The sequence below is a fragment of the Chiroxiphia lanceolata genome, chromosome 1 (genome assembly GCF_009829145.1).
Source record: "Chiroxiphia lanceolata isolate bChiLan1 chromosome 1, bChiLan1.pri, whole genome shotgun sequence".
NCBI lineage: Eukaryota > Metazoa > Chordata > Aves > Passeriformes > Pipridae > Chiroxiphia > Chiroxiphia lanceolata.
The window spans coordinates 83615300-83636050 of NC_045637.1; the positions used below are offsets into that span (position 1 = coordinate 83615300).

General features: G+C 37.8%; 1 protein-coding gene across 3 annotated transcripts in view; it reads left to right on the forward strand.

Annotated features, from left to right (window-relative positions):
• Window positions 1-20751, forward strand: part of LOC116790993 (cadherin-6) — a 109538-nt gene that overhangs the window by 64342 nt on the left and 24445 nt on the right. For all 3 annotated transcript variants that reach the window (XR_004358586.1, XM_032696622.1, XM_032696633.1), the window contains exons 3-7: window positions 13062-13356; window positions 14845-14964; window positions 16945-17112; window positions 18646-18833; window positions 20157-20410. Coding sequence is in view for 2 of the 3 variants with exons in the window: in XM_032696622.1 (XP_032552513.1) it covers window positions 13062-13356; window positions 14845-14964; window positions 16945-17112; window positions 18646-18833; window positions 20157-20410 (1025 nt within the window). In the remaining variant the exon portion in view is untranslated. The remainder of the gene's footprint in view (window positions 1-13061; window positions 13357-14844; window positions 14965-16944; window positions 17113-18645; window positions 18834-20156; window positions 20411-20751) is intronic.

The following is a 20751-nucleotide window of genomic DNA, read 5'->3' on the forward strand; positions in this document are numbered from 1 at the left end:
ACCCCCACAGGAGAATAGAGGTTTTCACTGAGTTAGAAAGATACATGCTCATATACCTTAATTAAGGTGCTGTATTTGCTTACTATTTAATTGAGACATTTTTGAAAGTTCAGTACTTCGAAGAAAACATTTTATCAGTGATTAAACAGATAATTCTGACCACTGATAAAGAGTAATCAACTGTCCCTGGGTAAATTCACAGAGAAATTAAAGACAAACATATAATATAGAATGATTCCACTGAGTATATGCCTCATGTAGTTTTGAGACTAAGGCACATATACTAAACCAAATTATCAATTGTAGAAGTGCATGTTTGCTGAATGTACTCTTTTCTGAAAAAAAATATTTTCTCCTCATCTCAGCAGAATACCTGCTGTCATCTTCTACAATGGGAGTTTCCTTTTTTAATTGACCAATGCAGTACAGGACAGAAGTCCCATATAGTCAGTTGAAGGATATCAGGATATTAAAATTAATTTCCCTCTGAATTGGAAAAAAGCTGTAAAGAAAGTTGATGCTCTTGAATTGTAGGCACAATTCTAATTGAAAAATGGGTGTTTAGGCATGCATGCCTTTAGGGACTCATTTTGTTCCCATTTAACATCACTACAAGTCAGGTACTTAATTTTCCTTAACCCCACATATGAAAGCACATATATTCATTTTCATGGATTTTTTAAGATACCTCAAAATGTTACTTGAGCTAATATAGCCAGCCCCAGAGTGCAAAAACTTCCTTATCTACCCCATCCAAACCTGTGGTGACAGTAACCTTCAGCTCTTGGATAATAACAAAGACCTGAGAACAATTAGATCTTCTACCTTTGCACCTGCATTAAGAATAGACCATCCCCCAAACCTTTAAATGCAGCAGGCAGCGGCAAAACCACAGTATTGCTAATCTTGATTCCAGTTAAATGGTCCTCAGTCCTTCCACAAACTAACACAGAACAAATTACACCCAAGGCTCTCAAATCATGTTATAATCACTACGTACAGAACTGGACGTTATTAACAACCCACATTTTCCTGCAGGGAGAATGTAGAAGCATCAAATAGTGATCTAAGATCAGACAGGAAGACTGTGACAAAGACAGTACTAAAACCTGCCAGTCCTGTATTTGCAGCTACAAGCCTATCTTTCCCTTGCATATCTCATGTTTTTGTCAGAGATAATCTTAAAAGTACTTCACTCCTTGTTTGTATTTTTTTCTGTATGCCAAAAAAATCATCAGTGATGCCTCAAACTAAGTTTCCCATTTAGTCTTTCAGACTCACACTTGAATTCAATGACTGACTTTTCAGTTAAGGTGATAGATTTGCAGTGATGGGAAGTCTGTCTCCTAAACCAAAATGACTTGTATGGCTCCTTCAAGAATTCAAAGGCTTGCATTTTCATTCCTGATCACTAAAATGTATACACTAGATAGGAAAATAATTTTTTAATCTATTCTAATCTTCTGCTCAACTGTTCATGTAAGAGAGGTTTTAGTACCTGAGATAGGATGTGACAAGTGTGGTGCTGGCTAAGTCCTTTATGCTTTTTAGTAGGTGAATGCTAATGTCTCCACAAAAACAAATTCTCATGTCTACCAGGTACTGTTTCTGCCACACAGTTTGAAAACACTGGCAAAAAGAAACGATGGTCTGTATGACAAAGAAATGCCAGATGCTTAAATAGATGCACCTAAAGCATAAAACAGGAGGTTTAAACTGCCTTGGCTTTCCCTCAGAGAAGAACTAGATCTCCATGCTTTTGTGAGGGTAATTGCAGAAGTCTGTACAATTCTCTATTGTTACCATCACTACTGTTTAGCTGGAGAGGGCTCTTTGATCTTTCAAAGGCATAATGAAACCCAACTGCTGTAAGTATAACTGGGAAAATTCAGTACACAGCCATGGATTTTTTTTTTAAGTGAGAGGTCAGTTATTACTCAGTCAGAATTGTTTTGAGCTCCTTAGAGTCTGAAAGGAAAACTGTCTTTCTTAGTGTTAATACAGTAGTTCAAAGAAAAGCAAGAAGTTTGATAAAAGAACATGAAACTCAAGAACCCATATGTATAGAGATCAGACTTGACACCACAGTCTCTTGTGCCTTATAAATTAAAGACCTGTTTGTAAAGGCAAACTTTGTAAATTCCTGCTGTAATTGGGCTTAGAGATAATAGGAAAAGGACAAATAAAACTGCATTACCACAGAAGTGCTAAGCAGCACTCAGCTCAGGAGAACATGAGGTACCTTTACCTAGTTTGCAGCTTTGCCAAATAACCATTAAGATCTGATAATAAGTTGCCCCTAGAGAGAAGGGCCATCAGAATAAAGTACCTAGCTATTTTGGTGTACTGCAGTGCAGGACAAAAGCTCTTGTACCATTGTCCCTATTTAATCACAGTGAAGAGCAGAAGCAGCTGGGGAACCAAAGAGGGGAAAGAGTTGAGAGGCCCGAGGCAATGTTGAAAGGATTGACACGTTCCAATTGATTTTTTGCAAAGCTGATTAGCTGTGGCTACATGTTTGCACTTCAGGTTAGAAACCCCATTTGTGATTTTGAAGGGTGTGTAATAACTGTGTGAGTCACCAGAGTATGCGTGTTTATTCTTAGCTTCATACATTTAAAGCAGGTTCTTTGGGCAGCCTATTCTATAAACCAAGGATCCCAACATCAACCACACTGTTGTCTCTGTCTGTCTCAGGCCATGTTGCCTAACACATAGCCCTCACAAATTGAGAATAAAAGCAGCCTTCCATCCTGCCTGGACCTTCCAGCCTGCATGAAGGGTGTGAGTCTGAGGTTCCACAGTGAGACAAGTTGCCTCTTATCCCTGATCTAATGACAAACTCTTATTCCATTGTCCTTTATACTTTATTTCTCAGGTTTTTTTTTTCTCTTCAGCACCCTATATTCTTGTTATAGTGCCTTTTCTATGTTGTTTGTTTGTTTTGAAATCAAATGCCACTCTTTTTTTTATATTCAGTTTGCCTTTTGAATACTGAGTTGCTTCTGAATCTTGAAATATGCTTAGTACCTTTTTGGTCCATTCATTTTCTGAAATTGTTCATCACCACAAAACTGGTTTTAGCCTCTCTTAGTGTCATTCATTTACAGGGAACAGCTTGGCACTGCTACTTTTGAGAATGAATGAGAAAGTTCACTGACATTTTTATACTCTCAAGAAACAGAAAGATAGCATCACCCTGATGTTTTTCTCTAGATTTTTTTGCTAATTTCTCCTTTAGTTCTTGATATCAGGACAATATTTTTTGTAGATCTTACTCCTGCTACTGAACACTTCTATCTGACATACAGCTTTTTCCCTGTTTGCAGTGGCTGCAATTTAAGCTTTTTTTGTGTATGTGTAAAAACCAGTACTTAGGTTAAAGGTGGCCTGTAGAGGGTATTGTTATACACTGAGGTGGTTGTCTTAATAAAGCATTTAATGTATATTTTAATAGTTCAAGTATCAGATTCCTATATCTTTTTTTTAATTATTATTATTTCAATATAAAAAAATATAAAGTTTTTCTGCTAATTTGCCAGTTTGCATGCAACCGTGGCTGATACAGCTTTCTTAAATGAAGTATCTTGCAGATATTTTCTTTCTATAAAAACACAGCCTTTTATGTATTATTATATTAATGGAATTCCACAGCTGAATAAGCTAGGTATTAAAGTATTCCTGGTTTTGCTATACTAAGTCTTAAGGACCAAGAAAGTAAGCATAATCAGACAAACGTAGTATATTTTTCAATAACTCCAAAGAAACGAACACCGCAAAATGCAGAAATCTTCTGTAACCTCAGTAATTCTTCAGTGCTCTGTTTCATTATTTTTTACAGATTTAATATTTTGTTTCAGGGGTTGGACTCAATGACCTTAATGGGTCCCTTTCAACTCTGCATATTCTATGATTCTTGATTTCAGTCCTTAATCTTATTCTATATTGCTGATAAGAATATATTACAGTAAGAAAAGGGCGATGTTAGAAATGGAAGGAATATAAACAGGAAAAAATGCAATGTTCATGACATAGGAGTTATTAAGAAAAGAATCTAATACACAATGCATGATCATAAAATGGAAGAAGAAGGAGCAGGAGAAGGAGAAAAAAACACCTGAGTATTTTGGTCAGGAAGAACTAGTTAGATAAAGCAATGAAAATGGCAAATGTTTTTACTCGTTTCTAACTCAGATAGGAAAATATTAACATTGTTGTCTTTAGACCTAAGTCCATTTGTACAGAAGGAAGGCCAATTGAAATGCAGCAATTACAGAAAATCAGCTAGGAGCATTAGCCCTTCACATCTGGCCTTTTCTTCACTGGCTCTTTTTGGAATCCACTTGACTTGAAAACAAGAGACTGAGGTTGTAAACAGAATTCCAGCTGAAGACTCAGAAGTGTCTATTTTGCAAGCAAAGACTGTAGACTAGCAAAAAAGATAACAAGAGCATATGGAATTATTATCTATAAATGCAGGATGAGGAAGAATGTATGTATGTGGGAGGAGGTTCTTAAAACAGAAAAATAATGCAAGAACAGCACATCTATTTTGGGAAACAAGCGTATTTCTAGTCACCAGAGCAGCTATTTCTTGAAATAGGAACTGTGTACCTGTTGCACTTTTTTCATCACTAGGCATGGTGAGAGACAAGCAAGTTAAAACTACATTAACAAACTCAAACACTCAGGAATCAGTCACACTGAGCCATATTCAGATTTATTGTATTAACTATAGTGTAAGAACTATACTTACTTGTGGTAAACCGATCACTTACTATAGTTATCCAACTTAATTATTCTGTAAACCAGGACATCTGTTACATCAAAAAAGTGATGAAAAATGAAGACTAGTGATTGCTTAAGACAGCAGATCTTGGGTCAGTTAGGAGATAAAAAAAGTGGGAACCTCCTTTAAGTGCCTGTTGGAACAATTTAAATACAGCCTCTATGTGAGAGTGCTGTTTCTGACAGCTGTTCATCAGGAATCATGATGCTGTGATCTGGTAGCGCTGGGTCTGTTTGCATTTCTATTTAATCTTGTCAAATTTTTTTTGTTGTTTTATTTTCTTTGCAAATGCCAGTGTTTGAATCTTACTTCGAACTCTGTCTCTCAATTTTTGAGGCTATAGAATATAAAGCTTCATATAATCTTCAAATTGTTTTACATAAGAATGAAAAGGAATCATCTGTTCTAGTTTCTGTAAACACCAGCAAGGTTTGAAATCACTGTAGCATCTTTCTCCTATTGTCTTCCAAATTACTTTTTAGGATCTAACCTTCTGTAACTAGCTTCAGCAATCTAGCCTCTATCCCTGTAGAGATAAATAGCCCTCTCTTCTAAATACTTCTAAAGTTCATTAACTTACTTCACTTAAATTTTACAGAGGAATAAAGGTGTCAAAATCATAAATTTCATGTACAGTTTGAAGAACAGTAGCTGCATCAGGCAAATAAACCTACATTGTGCCTTAACTGTTTGGTCAGCTGGCTATTCCATAAATATACATATAAACTACCAGCTACAGCCCATGCTATTTCTTCTCCAGCCAGTATGTAGGAAAAATAAGAAGTACCACCATTTTGCAGTGTAGAGAATTTAAGGACAAGGGCTGGAGCAGAAAGTAAACAGCACCAGACAGTGAGGTAAGGAATATGAGGAGGAGCTGGAGGCTTTGGCTCCAGGGATGAGTTAGGTAGGGAGGTTATATGGTGTACCAAAGGATCTAGAGCTTAGCATAACTGAGGCCAGAAGAACATGGCACACATGTCCCTGGGAAATCTGTTGCTTCTGGTGATGCTGGATCTCCCTGTGGACCTTGTGGAATATCTTTTTGGAAGAAAGGATCTTTTATGTCTTGAAATAAATTATTTGTATAGGTGTTTGGCAGTTTGAGCCACATTAGAAATCTGGAATCCAATTTCCAGGCTTCCCCCCACCTGGGTTTCCAACACCGAAGAGAAACTTTCAGGCCAGAGGCTTCTGTAGGGGGAAGGGGAAGTATATACATTTATTTACACAAATAAATACTATACAAACTAAAGGCAACTATATATATATATATATATAGTATTACACTTCTTTCAGTCCTTTAAGCCCCTCCCTTTAACTTTAGTCCAGGAGAAGCCTTTCAAGGCTGATATGTAACGCAGTCTCTCTCTTGTGGGAGTGTTCGGGGTCTCTGAACACTCCCCCCCAACCAACCTTCAGCTGTTTGCTGAAGTCCTTTCTCTTCACAAAGTCCAAGGAGGTAGCTTTGAGTCCTTTCTCCTCGGTCCGATGTCAGTCTCTGCTGTATCATTCTCTCTCTCTCTCAGTTTCATACCTCTGTTCGTAGGCTGCTGCAGTGTAGTTCAGCTTATCAAGCGTCCTCCGAGTCAGTTTTTGGCTGCCCCTGGTCAGCTTTGGTAGGGCAGCTCCCGAGCCTCTCTCTCTCTGGCTCGTCTCCAGTTCCACCTGGAATTCTTCTCCCTAGCGCTGAGCTGCTTCATTATCAGCCTGTCCACTTGGCTCTGCTTCAAATGCTGAGCCTCTCCTCCACTTTACAGCGGAGGGAAAGAAAAGGCCCCCCTCCACAGCTTAACTGCAGAAGGGGAGGGAAGAGGGCTTGGCTGCAGGGCCTACCTCTCTCCTCTTACCTCAGGTGCTGTGAGTCGCGTCCCTCACAAACACTCACTCCAATGCTGTCTCTAACTCTGGCCTAGGCAGAGTTGGGGGCCACAGGGCTCCCCTTGCCCCCCCACCCCCCGGAGGGGGGAAGAAGGAGCCCAGCCACCCCCTGGCCTTCTACACCTACACACAGCAGATACCAACAGAAACTGCCAACAGTTTCTGGTGCTGTGTATATATGATTTTGAGCAGAAGCGAACGAGTGGTGACTGGCTCTCCAGGGAACACTGCCCTGGCACCCAGTCACCTCTGAGCCCCTGACTCCCGAGGGGGGCCATCTCAAACCGTGACAAGGTGTTTGCCCTGATGATGCATGAAATATTGTGTGTATATGTAGGTATATGGAACACATATATAGTGTTTTGGCGGTATTTTTTGTGCATTAGAAAGAAGCCTGTATTTAAACTCAAGCAAAAATACATATAAATACTTATTACCTAATGTGCCAAACCAGTGATATTTTCCTTTTAACACAGAGTTACCAAGTAGAACGAAAACTTTGGTGCTAATTATTTGATGATATTATTGGTGCTGATTGATATAGTAATTGAGGGGTTGGTTGGTGCTGTAGGGGTACAGACCACCAGGAGAGCCAGTGAAGAGTGCAAGGTTGTTATTACTCTTACTATTACAGTATTAGCAGTCTCATTTTGAGTGCTTTGTTTTTTCTGAATGCTTTAGCATTGCACTGTGTAACCTCAAAGAGTACAAGTGGTTGAATTTGTTCATTACTAGACAGGATTCTGGTGTTTGGATATATAAAATTTGGAGCAAAATCGTGTGCTATGAATACTGCCAAGAGTAAAACCATGATTATCTTTGTTAGCTACCTACCAACTGCGTGCTTACTATTTTAATAATTGATGTCAATTTCATTATTGTGTTAGGAGACAAAACTGTGACCACAGCAACTCCAGAATATCAAGTCCCTCTTATAAATACAAACAAATAATAAAATGCAAGAGACAGTTTATTTGTGAATAATTGTAGGTTGATGCTTCAATGTGTACATCCCAAGGTCAGTTGACTTTGGTCTTTGCAGAAGTTCAGTAACTGCTCTGAAATTCAGTGACTAGCATATAATAGTCACAAAAGGAAAGGAAACTTGGTCAGTAGGGTGAATGAAAAACCATTTTACCCACCAAATTGCAAGGTATCGTATATGCAATATGACATTAGTGGGAGCTAAACTGCAATTTACAACAGTCTTTCATAACCTAAAGCCACTTCCTAGATGACATTAACTGCTGTTTAATCAGTGTTACAGAGTGAGGTAGAGGAGGAGTGTTATTTAATTCTGGAGAGAATATCCACAGCCTGGAATTTCAATTTTTTGGAATTTAATTACCACAGCTGGAAAAGTACATTTTCAGTACAACCTTGTTACAAATATCCATGCTAGAAAGCCACTTTTCTCTAGTGTATTTCATTTAAACACAAAAAAAAAGTTTATGGTTAGTCTTAACCTATTAAAACATATGGGATCTCACTTTTATCATACAATTTGCACTGCTGTTTCATACAGTTTCATCTCAAGTTGAATTTACCATGGTTATAAAAGGGACCTGAGGGCACCACCTAGCCCTGACTGTCCCTGTCCATCTGCCCACAGCCCAGGACCCCATGTCAGCCCCATGGAGTCAGCAGCCCCTGCCCCAGAAAGAAACACAACAACAGGGCAGGTCTCCAGCTCCCAACAGCCCTGCCCAGCCATTACCATTCCCAGGAGGCACCTGATACCCAGGACTGGGGCTGCCCCAGTCACCCGGGGGTGCCCTGCTCCTGTCTGGGGCAGTGGGCAGGCCATGGGACAGGCCCTGCCATCACCCACCTGGGCAGATGCTATCCCCCCCACAATGTCAGTTTATAGTCTTATTGCAAAAGCACATGAAACATCCCCTTAAATTCTTCCTATGTGAATTCTCTGCTGAAGTAATTCCTGAGTGTGTAGAATGGGTCCAACTTAATTTTTAAAACCCTGGTAAAATTTTTCTGGAATGTTACTTTAAAATAAAGCAATGCTATCTAGTCATGATGAACACACATGCTGTTGATATATTCACTCCAGAAATAAATTTTAAAAAAAATGTTTGTGTGCAAATACTTTGAGCATAGATATCACTTGCCTTTTCCTCGTTGTCGTGCTGAAGACACGCCATTGCCACCACCCTTGGAGATTTTGGAGGGTGCTCCAGAGATTCTACAGGAAACAAGGCTACTCCAGATTGTGGTTAATTTGAAAAACAAAAACCAAAACCAAAAAACAACCAGGTCTCATTTTAAAGTAATTAAGTATATGACAAGAAGAATGTCCAGTAGAAGCAGCTAACGCTACAGCCCTGTGTACTCTTTAAATGCCTCTTCCTTCAGGAGGAATGAAACCTTCCCCACGTCCAGGCAAATGTATTTGAATGGCTTGGGCTGGAACATTTGGGAGAGGCAGAAGAAAGAAAAAGGCTAGAGAGTTTTTATCTGACTGTAAGTCATTAAAAGCAAACCGGATGGTTCACTTACCAGTGGTATTAAATCGAGTAAAAGTATGCCTAGGGCATAGTAAAATCTTTAATTCATCCTCAGCCTTAGCCAGTGATTGATGGACAATGTCACAAGAGTGTTCAGATTAGATTCTCAATGAATCAATTTACTATAATATTAATACAGTGAGATTGGTGATGCATTTACTTTTTATTTCATAGACTTAGTTCTTCACAATTTTGCTTACCTTTGGGGTATTACTCAGTTCAGCTGCTGATTGAAATGAATGGTATTGAGTAACACTGAGTACCTGTGGAAGTATAAAATCTGTCTTAATGTGGAGTCCTAAAAATCTTTGTCTTGAGGACTGGTAATATGATACAGCCCAGATGACATGAGCTCTGTGTTCCAAACATTTTATTCTATCCCATGACTGTCTGCCATGATCCTTTTATTTGACTAACTTTATGCATAGGATAATGGACCCTCTTCTGCAACACGGGTTAGTACACAGAGTGAAGCTATAATATTGTATATTGGCTAGCATCAGCCCTGCTAAAAACATCTGCAGTATAATTTATGCACGTACCTCATCACTTTCTTTGCAATGAGTTGTCTGGGTAGTGAAAAATAACTTCGACTTAAAGGAAAATGGGGTTGTTATTACCATTCATTTCATCCTCATAACCTCACAGTGGTGTTTATGTATACAAAACCCCTGTATTTTAAAGCACATCTTGCCTCCAGACCTTCCTTCTGGCCTCACCTTGCACCATTCTTTTTGTCCTTTAGTTTTATTCCCAATTTATTTCTTTTTAACTTGATTACAGTAGCAATTTCCCTCTTCATATAGGTCACACAAGCAAAACATTGCTTCCAAAATGAATTTTTAAGGAAAAATAAAACAGAAGATTGGATAAAACTTTGCCTGGATAAAACTTTTCTACCAAGCAAACAGTCGAGGACAGATATGTAATATAAAATAATAAATCTTTTTTTTGAATGTTTTCCTCATAAATGAATGTTGCATATTTATGTATAAGAAACTTTTCTAGGGATCTGTTTGGCTTTTTTCTAATATATAAAAACTTTTTTCTTAATAAAAGGGAACAAAATCCAAACTATTTTGGCCCAGCAGTTAAGCAGTTGATGCTGATCGTGGTGTGATAGAAGTCTATCCCCTTAGGGTGACAACTATCTTATCATCTCCTCTCCTTTACTGAAATCAAACAGATTTTAGTCACACTTTTTTAGACCCTTTGTGAACTAGATTCACGATGCTGCACATGGTGACACACTGTGAGTTTGTTGTTGGTTTGAAGAAGAGGCATTCAGCCAGCCTTAGCTCTGTGTATTATACATATAATATATGTAGGACATGACCTCACCCAAGTCTCACTCTCACAGTAAATAATCCACATACAGCCTGCTTAACTGATCACTTAGTTTGTTCTGTCATGTCTTAGGAAAATTGTAAAATTAAAGATGCCAAAGTTGGAAAGGATCTCATCAGGGGGAATGTTTATTTTCAAAAGTTATTGGTTTAACTGGAGGTCTAGAGATTGAGCCTTAGATGAAGACCAGATCCTCATTCTCAATATTGATGACACAGAGATATGTCTTGATGTCCAGAGTCATAATGGGTCTTACACAGGTGAATTAATTGTGGAGGAGGAGTGGAAATTTCATAAACAATTGATGTGAAAAAATCCTATAAGTTTCCATTTTTAGCTCTTTAGGTGGCCTGGGCTAGGTAAAGAATGTTATGGAGGACTATTCCAGTGGTTCCAACACCTTTTCTATGCTGACCTTTTTTTTGTTGCTTTGTTCATTGAAATAAGTTTAATTAAAATGATGATAAAAATGAGTTTAGGAGTTCAGCCTGTACCAAGTCTCAAAACAGCACTATTCCATGATTCATATGAATTAATGACAGTCTGTTATTGGGGGCTGTTTTTGTCCCAGTATGATACAAAGTTAAAGAGGCTTTCAAGGCAAACAAAAGTTGAATTTTTGATGTGAAACAATCATAAAAATACACAGTTTTAAAGACAAAGTTATTTTCATGCCTTTCTCTTGCAGGTTGCCTTTGAGAAAACTTCTCATCAAATAATCTGTTGAAATTACTTCCTGCAGTAGACTTCTAGTCTAACTTCTTAACAAGCTGATAGATGTTTTTTAGAGTCTAAGGTTGTGTCTAATAAATAATTCCTCTAGGCCTCATGGCCGAGGGAATTGGCCAGCTGAATAGGACTCAGGAGACCTAAACTCTATTCCAAATTTCAAGACTAGCCTTCTTGGAAACTGTGCTTTATTGTCCTAAAAGCAGAGCGAATGGTATTGACTGATTTTGTGAAGGGTTGTTAAATCTGCTTAGGAAAAATGCTGCGTAGAAGCTACTTACTGGTATTCTTATTATCAAGAAAAAGGGCTCTGTGCAAAATTACACAGAATACCCATTTTCTCCCTGAAGGAAATTATGAAGAGTGCTCTTCAGCATGTCTGCTAATGATTAACCATGCTATAGTTATGATAGTTTGTATTATTGGACAGTTTGGGTATGTGGGGTGACAGAGTGTTTTGCCCTTAGACACAAACCTGTTGCATGAAGCATACTTTCTCTAGGGATCATAGACATAGGCAAAGTGAAGCACAGTGCCCTCAAGTGGGTAGGCAGTAGGTTTCTGATCTGGGCAGAACGCTGGAGGAAACCCAAAACATTGACCATAAGCTAATGCTGGAGGCTGCCGTTCCAGCATGGTAGGGGCATAGCCAGGCACTGGTGAAGTCTATGCCAAGATTCTTTCAATCTACAAATCTTTCTGTTCTACAAAGCATGCTATCCAGCAATGCTAAGTACTTTACCACACAGTCAACTAGGGGTTTTTTTCTGACTTTTATTCAGGAAAAGAGAAGCACAGAGCTGGTTGAGAAGGTCCAGCTCTTCTGACTCATAAAATGTCTTCACTGTGAGAGAAACAACTTCCAGGAATCTTACTACCTAACAGATTTTTTTTTTCCCATTAATTTTATCGCTTATGCTCTGATTTTAAAAGCCATTTTAATATTTCATTTTTTAAATTTTTATTTTCTTAAATGTAACTAGCCTTGATTTTAAGACCGAGGGAATAAATAAGCCTTTATCAAAGGAACACCCATAAGGGTATGATTTAGTCAGTTACACCTTTTGTGTATAGTAAACAGCATTTCAAGAGATGTGGAAATCTTCTGGGAAAAAATATGATGGTTTGGGCAGTTCATGCTTTGTATGCTAATTACCATTATTCTCCTCTTTCCCTTTTCCCCACCAAGTTTCAGTTGGGTCCATGTCCCTTTGGATAGAGTTACTGATCTCTTCCCTTCCAGTGCTGTAATGGTCTAGTATGCCTGCCTGCCTCTGCCCTTAGTTTGCCAGATCTGTGAATGCATGTATTTATCTGCTATTTGTGTATGTATTTAGTATGTCATTTTATTGTGCATCCAAAATTTTAACTCAAGAAGTGGCTTGACTGGACACTTTCTAATTTTTTGCTTACTGCAATTCCTGAATCCACTGGTTTTCCACTGTAGGATCTCCTTACTCTACATACTTCTAGGATTTCACCTAGGCCACTAGCATTTAGAATTAATTGATGTATATTTAGATTGGGAAGGTGGTCTGCAGCTTCAGTTCATGGTTCTCCTCGGGCAATTTCTTATAATGTTGCAGACCATTTCAATTCTGACATCAAGACACAACTCCATCTGTTCACTGCTTCTGCTGTGATATCAACTCTTTTCCCAAAAGCAGTGTACAGACTTTTGGCTGAGTATTAGTAATAGTAAAGCATATATCATGATATCAGTTAAAGTATCTGGAATTGTGTCCCAATTATTTATTTTCCTTTCTTTTTATTTATTCCCATTTCACCACCAGCTGCATTCAGACCAGGATAAAGGAGATGGATCACTTAAATACATCCTTTCTGGAGATGGAGCAGGAGACCTCTTCATTATCAACGAAAACACTGGTGACATCCAGGCTACAAAGAGACTAGACAGGGAAGAAAAGCCGGTATACATACTCCGTGCCCAGGCTGTAAACAGAAGGACTGGAAGACCAGTGGAACCAGAATCTGAGTTCATCATTAAGATCCATGATATCAATGACAATGAGCCAATGTTTACAAAGGATGTTTACAATGCCAGCATTCCTGAAATGTCAGATGTTGGTAGGTGCTAACTAATAACTGATTTCGGTGTCTGGTCTGGGTTCTTTCTGTGGAGTTAATGAAGGGCCCAAAGTTTACAGGCACTGAATACAGACATCTGCTGTTTGCGTCTGGAGTAAAAGCACCTCAAACGTTTAAAAAAAAATATATCTAACTCCAGGAAGATAGTGACACCAGCTTGCTGGAATCAGAGGCATCAGTTGAGTGAAACATTCTCCCTCTGTTGTACCACAAAAAATGCAAGTTAATTCCATCTACTTTAGCTTCAGAACTGTGTTACATGACACTCTTAGAGTTTAATAAGCTTTGTTAACATGATTTAGCAAAAGTGTAATAATATGGTAATCTGTGGTCACCTGTGTCAATACCACTCCTAGATCTGTTCAGCAATCCTTCTTTAGTTCAAGAAAGTAAACAAAATAGAAAAGAGCAGGTACAGAAGGGGTTGTACACATTTCAGGAGTAAAAACTGTAACCCAAGTCAACTCACCACTGATACTGAGATATGCCATTAATTTCCTATGACCTTTGTTGCTCTTCTCGTGCAAAAGAAAAGAGCTCCAGAGTCCTTCGAAGTCCACTGAAATCTTTCTATTGATTTAAAATGTATTGAGCTGTAAGAATCAATCAAGAAAATAAAATAACTTTCTTGGAGTATGGTTTTAAGATGGGATCTTTTCCTGAGAAGTCGACAGATTTTGATTCTTTGTCTCTGATTCTTAGGGAGGGCAGTTTGATTTCTTTGTCAGGGAGCAATGGATGGTTGAATTGCAAGAAGCACATTTCTAATCTGAAATAATGTCCAGGGAGAGAAGCATTAATTAATCATGATCAAGAATGAGATTAAAATAAAGCTCAAGCAATATGAAAATAAAGACTTTGGGGCATACTCTCTCCTCTCATTCATGGGACTTGTCACATGGATGAAACCTCATCTGATGAAGTGAGAACACAGTATTCACATTTTGATGTGGGAAGTGAATACTTTATTCACAAATGGGTTTAAATGCCAAAATCTAAGCTAAATTTTTATGTTTCTTAACACTTTGCCTAGGATTCAACACCATTTCGTTCTCTCGAAGACACATGAAAAAAGAGATTTACATTCCTATATCAAATACCTTACAAGTGTGAGTAAATTTGCAAAAGTATATTCTTGACCTAGATTCAAATTCAGAAGGCTTTCAATATCTGGAGAAAGGTGCGTTTCTGCTTCCTTCACAAGAAACACCATGAAGGATCTGTATATCCAGTCAATAACTGTGTGTTTTAATGAGTTGAGAATAAGACAACTATCATTTTGGGTTTGAGAGCTGTCATTTTGGGCCTGTCCTTTATGAACAGAGAAACTTCTAAAAAATAAGAATGTCTCTAACTTCTTGCCACAAGTCTGACCTGAACCTGAATCATTTTTTTTTCTATGTCATAAGTGTCTTGGCCATGAAAAAAAACCTATTCGTTTTTATTTTCTTTAATTTTTTGTTACAGGTACCTTTGTTGTGCAGGTCACCGCAACTGATGCTGATGATCCTACATATGGGAACAGTGCTAAAGTTGTCTACAGCATTCTCCAGGGACAACCATATTTCTCTGTCGAATCTGAAACAGGTCAGGGGACCTTATCTGTCACACTATGACAATGGCTGTAATTCAAAATGACATGCTAAGCCAAGCTAGGATATAATAGAAAAAAAACTTCTAAGAGATTACATCTTACTCAGTGCAAAATCTGACAAACTTAATAGAGCGATACATCTGTAAACATGACACCTACGTTATTTTAATCTTACCAGCAAAGTCTAATAAATACAATTAGTATTGGATGTGAACCAGTTTTCAATCATTTTTAACAAGCAGTGGGTACAGAGACTGCTGTGGATGTTTAAATTAAACCAAATAAGCTGGCTTTTAGATGAAAACGAGGAACAGGTGGGTGTGGAAAAAAGTGCTTATTCCTCATAGATCTTCATAATGGCTAAATTAAGACTGAGGATTTGTTCGGGTGAGGTTTTTTTCTCCTTCTGCTTCTTCAAAACTTGTTTAAAGTAATTATAATTTCTGTACATCTGCAGCATATCACTTTAATGCTAATTTTATGAAAGAAATCTTAATTAAGAATAATGATAGAAGAGGTAAAATTGACTGTTGCACTAAACTAGAAGATCACAAATAGAATCCCAAAGTTCTGAGTTCTGTTTTTGGAGGATGTTTAAATTACAGACAGTGACTAGAATATTTAATGGTCTGAATAACAGCTTTAGAATCTGTGCATGTAAAACACATACATTCTAGCTGACTGGATCTGCTCTACCATTTACTCTCTGACTACATAGCTTTATAACAAAATCTTCTGGAGAGAAACAAGAGATCTCAAGAAACTCCTTCACTGGGAATATCTGCTGTGTTAGGTTGCTGGAAGCTAGAGAAATCGATTCTCCTTAGCATCCTTACAGGAAAGAAATAGGTTATCACAGACAATTAGTCAGGTTTTAGCATTGGTGCCTATCTTAAATAAATTGTAGAGACTCAGTCAAGGAAAAAGAGGGAGAGATTACATGTCTCAAACTCAAATCTGAGATGAAAAAGTGTACACAATTCTGAAAGAAGTGAGAGCCAAGATCAAAAGGAGCTTCCCTTCAAGCATAGATAACACAAGCCAGGATTTTTGCACTGATGCACTCATTCTGACTTGGACTCTAAACTATATCCTCTTCTAGAGTTATAAGAAGGATAAGGTAGCTGAGAGTTCACCAGTAATAATCTTTTAGCGAGAGGTTTGTATGGGGCATGGGAAGCCAAGTAAACCACAGTCTTGATCTTCCTGCCATGGAAATCAATTTCAGAACTCCTACAGTGAAATAAGTCTCTGTCAAAGTCACTGTGAGTTTTGTCATGGATTTCAGTACTTGAATTTCACTCCTTTTGCCTACAAAGGAGTCAGTACTTACCTTAAGAGATCCAGTGAGAATGCGAACATTTTGCTTCATGGTAAATCTAAATGATTGAATTTCAATAGGAATTGGCCTTTGAAGAAGGAAGTGACTGGCAAATCATTCTAATCAATGTATAAATAAAAATATATACACGCAGACATTTTTCTTAATTAATTTCTCTTCTTCCATTTAATGTTGTTGCACTCTTTAATGGTATCTTATTAAAATTAGATTTTCTTGGGGTTTTTTTTACCATATCTGTCAAAATAAAAATATTGACAGAACTGGAGAGAAATGATGGAGCACATTATAATGAACAAAGAGCCTTCTTCCAGTTCAGTGAGAGACTTTAGCATGGAACTGAAAGAGGGTTAAATAGTTATGTAAAATAAATAGCTTGCAAATAAGTAGAACATCTTTCTGGGGATGCCACTAATATTGTGTCTGTCACATAGGCAGTAGCCTAAGATGTGACATGATAAATCTGTAATTTAATGAACCATCTCATAACAGTAAATATTTGTACTGGGCAAAGTTTACTTATTACGAAGAGATTGTTTTGGTTTTTAGACTGTAGGGTTTTTTTAATAAGAATTTCCATCAAAGTCAGTACCTTACGTGTGAACTCTTTGCTCTCTAATTTTCATGTTTTCAGGCATTATTAAAACTGCTTTGCTAAACATGGACCGTGAAAATAGAGAGCAGTACCAAGTGGTCATCCAGGCTAAAGACATGGGAGGCCAGATGGGCGGATTATCGGGAACCACCACTGTGAACATCACGTTGACGGACGTAAATGACAATCCACCTCGCTTCCCCCAGAGTATGGGATATTTACATTCTGTGTTGTAACATTAACATGGACAAAACTTATTCTTGTTTTGGTTTTTGTTCACCTTAAATATTGTTTCTTCTATTGTGGACTTACTGAGTATCAAAATTTCTTTAGGAAGGCAAAAAAGAGCACATAAGTAAGCAATAGCAACATGCTAAGCTCAATTGCAATGACTGGGAAACAAATATTTAATATTTTTACTTCACTGCAGTGGGCAGTTTGAGAGGTGAATTATTGTGCAGAAACAACTTCTGTTTTTTCTGCCTATTAAAGAGCTGTGATCAACACAATCCGTATTTCTTGTTCACTGTTATTTCTTTCAGACCTTGTGGTTGATCACATTTTAAGATTTCTGTCGTAATCTAATATATTTAAGTTTTGAAACATATTTATTTAATTATGCAAAAATATCCCAAAAGCAATTACGTAAAAAATAAATATTTACAACCAGAAAGCATTTGTTTCAATGGATTTTCTTATCTTCTTTGCATACAGAAACAAAAGCATGTACATAAATACACTAGGTATTCCTACCTATTTTACTTCCCCTGTCTCAAATAATTTGGTACTTATCTGTGTGATATTTATGGGAATCAGTTGAGCAAACTCTCCTAGAAAGTAATTTCTGTTAGTGGCCATTCATGGGTATAAGTAATTCAAAGTGATTCAGCTTTCATCCACTTCTCTTTCCCACTCTTTACTTCCTTCCTTCTTACTCTCCCTCTTTTTCTTCTTGTTTTGTGTTTTCTAACCACTGCTCTCTGTATGATGTGTGTGTATCACAGTGTCAGTGTGTGTCAAAGTCAAGAGCAGCTGTTTGAGAAAATAATTGCAGATCCTATCAGACAAATCAGCAAGCTTTGGCAGTTAAGTCACTGGGAAAGTTATTGGAAGCAACTTGTCATTTAAGTTCAAACTCTGTTCTTAGCTGTGGGCAAAGAGTTTCCATTTAAATTAGAGCAACTTAAGAAGAAATACAGCACTCTGACCCCAATGAGTTAATTATACATCTCTGGACATAAATGTCTTCAATATAAAAACCAAAGATACAGGTTCATAATGCCAACATTCCACAAGTAGCCTTTTTTGCAGACGAAAATTCAATGTAGCATATTTTTAATAGGCATTTGAGCTGGATTCAGCTTTACTGTTACTAAGCTGCATTGACCTCTCACAGTTCTTAATATTTGTCCTTTGGCCTCGGGACGTTTTTCATACACAGTTCTGATATGGCCCACAGAGACCATGAGAATGTCTTGAAAGGGACATATGTTGCTAAAATTACATGTTTCTAGCAAAGCAAAATACCCATCCTCCATATTAGAAAACAGATAGAGAAATAAGTTACTTTTATCCACCTGAAAGTATGGCAGAAGGTGAAGGCTTTTGCCCCAGGAAGGCTTGAAGACACAATGACTCGGTAACTCGCCTGTGCATGCCCAGCATGGACAGTGGGCTGAGAGATGGTGTCCAAAGTACCATGAGACTGACTAACAAAATTTCCTTCTCTGTCTGCTGTAGGCACATATCAATTCAGAGCTCCTGAGTCTATGCCACTAGACTCACCAGTTGGCAGGATAAAAGCCAATGATGCTGACATGGATGAAAATGCAGAGATTGAATACAGCATCACTGAGGGGGATGGATATGACGTGTTTGGAATTACCACAGACAAGGACACACAGGAAGGAATTATAACTGTGAAAAAGGTAAATGTCTTTACACATGTAAAGTTTCTTTTATACGAGCAATTGGTATCCTTCCTCTTATACTTCCCTTACTAAGCCCCAATGCACATACTTTGAAGGAGCTGAGAGAGTAAATAAGCTATGGAGTGAGGTGGGACTGAGAAAAAATTATACAGCCTGAACTTATCCACAGAAAAACTCAAGGAAGCACCACCATCAAGCTGTGATTTTCTCTCTGTAATGCTTACAGGATTTGCTCACTTAGCAGAAGGTGCTAAGAACACAGAAATAATCAGTATCATATTGCCTATTTTGCATTATCAGAGGATGTTGAATTCTATAGCTATAATATATTAAAGTACATAGACAAGTTTCTTTTGACTCACATTTTGTAAAAATGTAATTAATAAATCTATCAGCATGTTTTTGCTTTAGAAAAAAAAAATCACAGCGCCTTGCTAGATCATAGTGGACATCATCTACTACATTGCACATTGGCTGTCAGAAAAGGTTTGAGAAATATTGTTTACAGTGGGCTATCAGGCAAACTTGATAAGGTTACAGATATCATCCTTCATCAGTTCAGGTTCAGTCATCACTAGATAGACATTGTGTAGATTTTCCAAAGATGCACTTGCTTGTTGATATCAGTACGACACCTGTCATTACTTGTTTTTTAGGAGATGCCTTCCAGGGTCTGATTATGATATCAGTCTAACTCCATTTGCATTTCTGTCTGTTGCTGACAGAAGCCGTGAATCCTCTACAATACAATGGAAAAATGGGGTGACTACTCCCTCTCCACATTTCTCCAAGTACAGTGGCAAAGAGTTGCTAAATGCTGCTTCTTCATACATTTAACAGTGTGATATAGTCATAATCAATCATGAAATGTTTGACTTGATGGGTGGTCCTGGATATCCAGACACTAGATGTCACAGTGTTTCATTTCAGTGATGGAATGCCATTATCTAAACAAGCAATACCTAGAAAAACTTCCCTCCTTTAGTGTGTGCTGCTTATAGGCAAGGGATAGAAAAGAAATCATCAAAATGCCAAAAATGACAGAATAACAGGCATAAAGAGTTAACGTTATTTGAGAAGACTAATTGGTGTTTAGGAGTTCCAGGCATAGAATTCCTTGAATTATTTTTCTTATTATACCATCAGTGGCATAAGAGCCCTTTCGTTCTCACTCCTGTTAGTATTTTAATTCCAGTTCAGGTTCTTGTTATCTAGCTTAAGCCTCTCCATGACTTCCCACCATTCATTTGGCTCATCTGGCTGCAAGCCACAGCAATCCCCACAGACTTCTCACACCTTTTATTTTTTTTTTCTTGCCAGGCATTGGATTTCGAAAATAAAAACTTATATATTCTCAAAGTGGAAGCTGCAAATACTCATGTAGACCCTCGATTCCTGTACTTGGGGCCATTCAAGGACTCAGCTACAGTCAGAATTCAGGTGGAGGATGTAGATGAACCCCCTGTGTTCAGCAGACCAGCATACATAATGGAAGTGAAAGAAGATGTTCCAATAAACAGTGTAATAGGAACAGTAACTGCTCAGGATCCAGATGCTGCCAGGAACCCTGTCAAGTAAGCATATACTATTTCAGTTTGTCCGTAAATTTTTTGCTCCTATCATGTCAGCACCACAAAAAAAAAAAATCACTTCTAACAATGTGAATTGTAGGGCATGCTTAAATATGGAGTATTGTAGATGGTAAATAATCTCTCACGCTTGAGCATATGTCGTTATGTGTGATTGTGTTTGCATGGCCTTTGCATCTTGAATTACATCCTAATCTCTTCAGTAACTAATGTCTGTTGTTATTTCTACCATGAAAGAGTTGACTGCAAAAAGAGCACTAAGAAGATGTTAGTGTTGTTCTTCCACCTTTAACATTTTCCAGTGCAGTGAAGTGCATCCTCTTGGC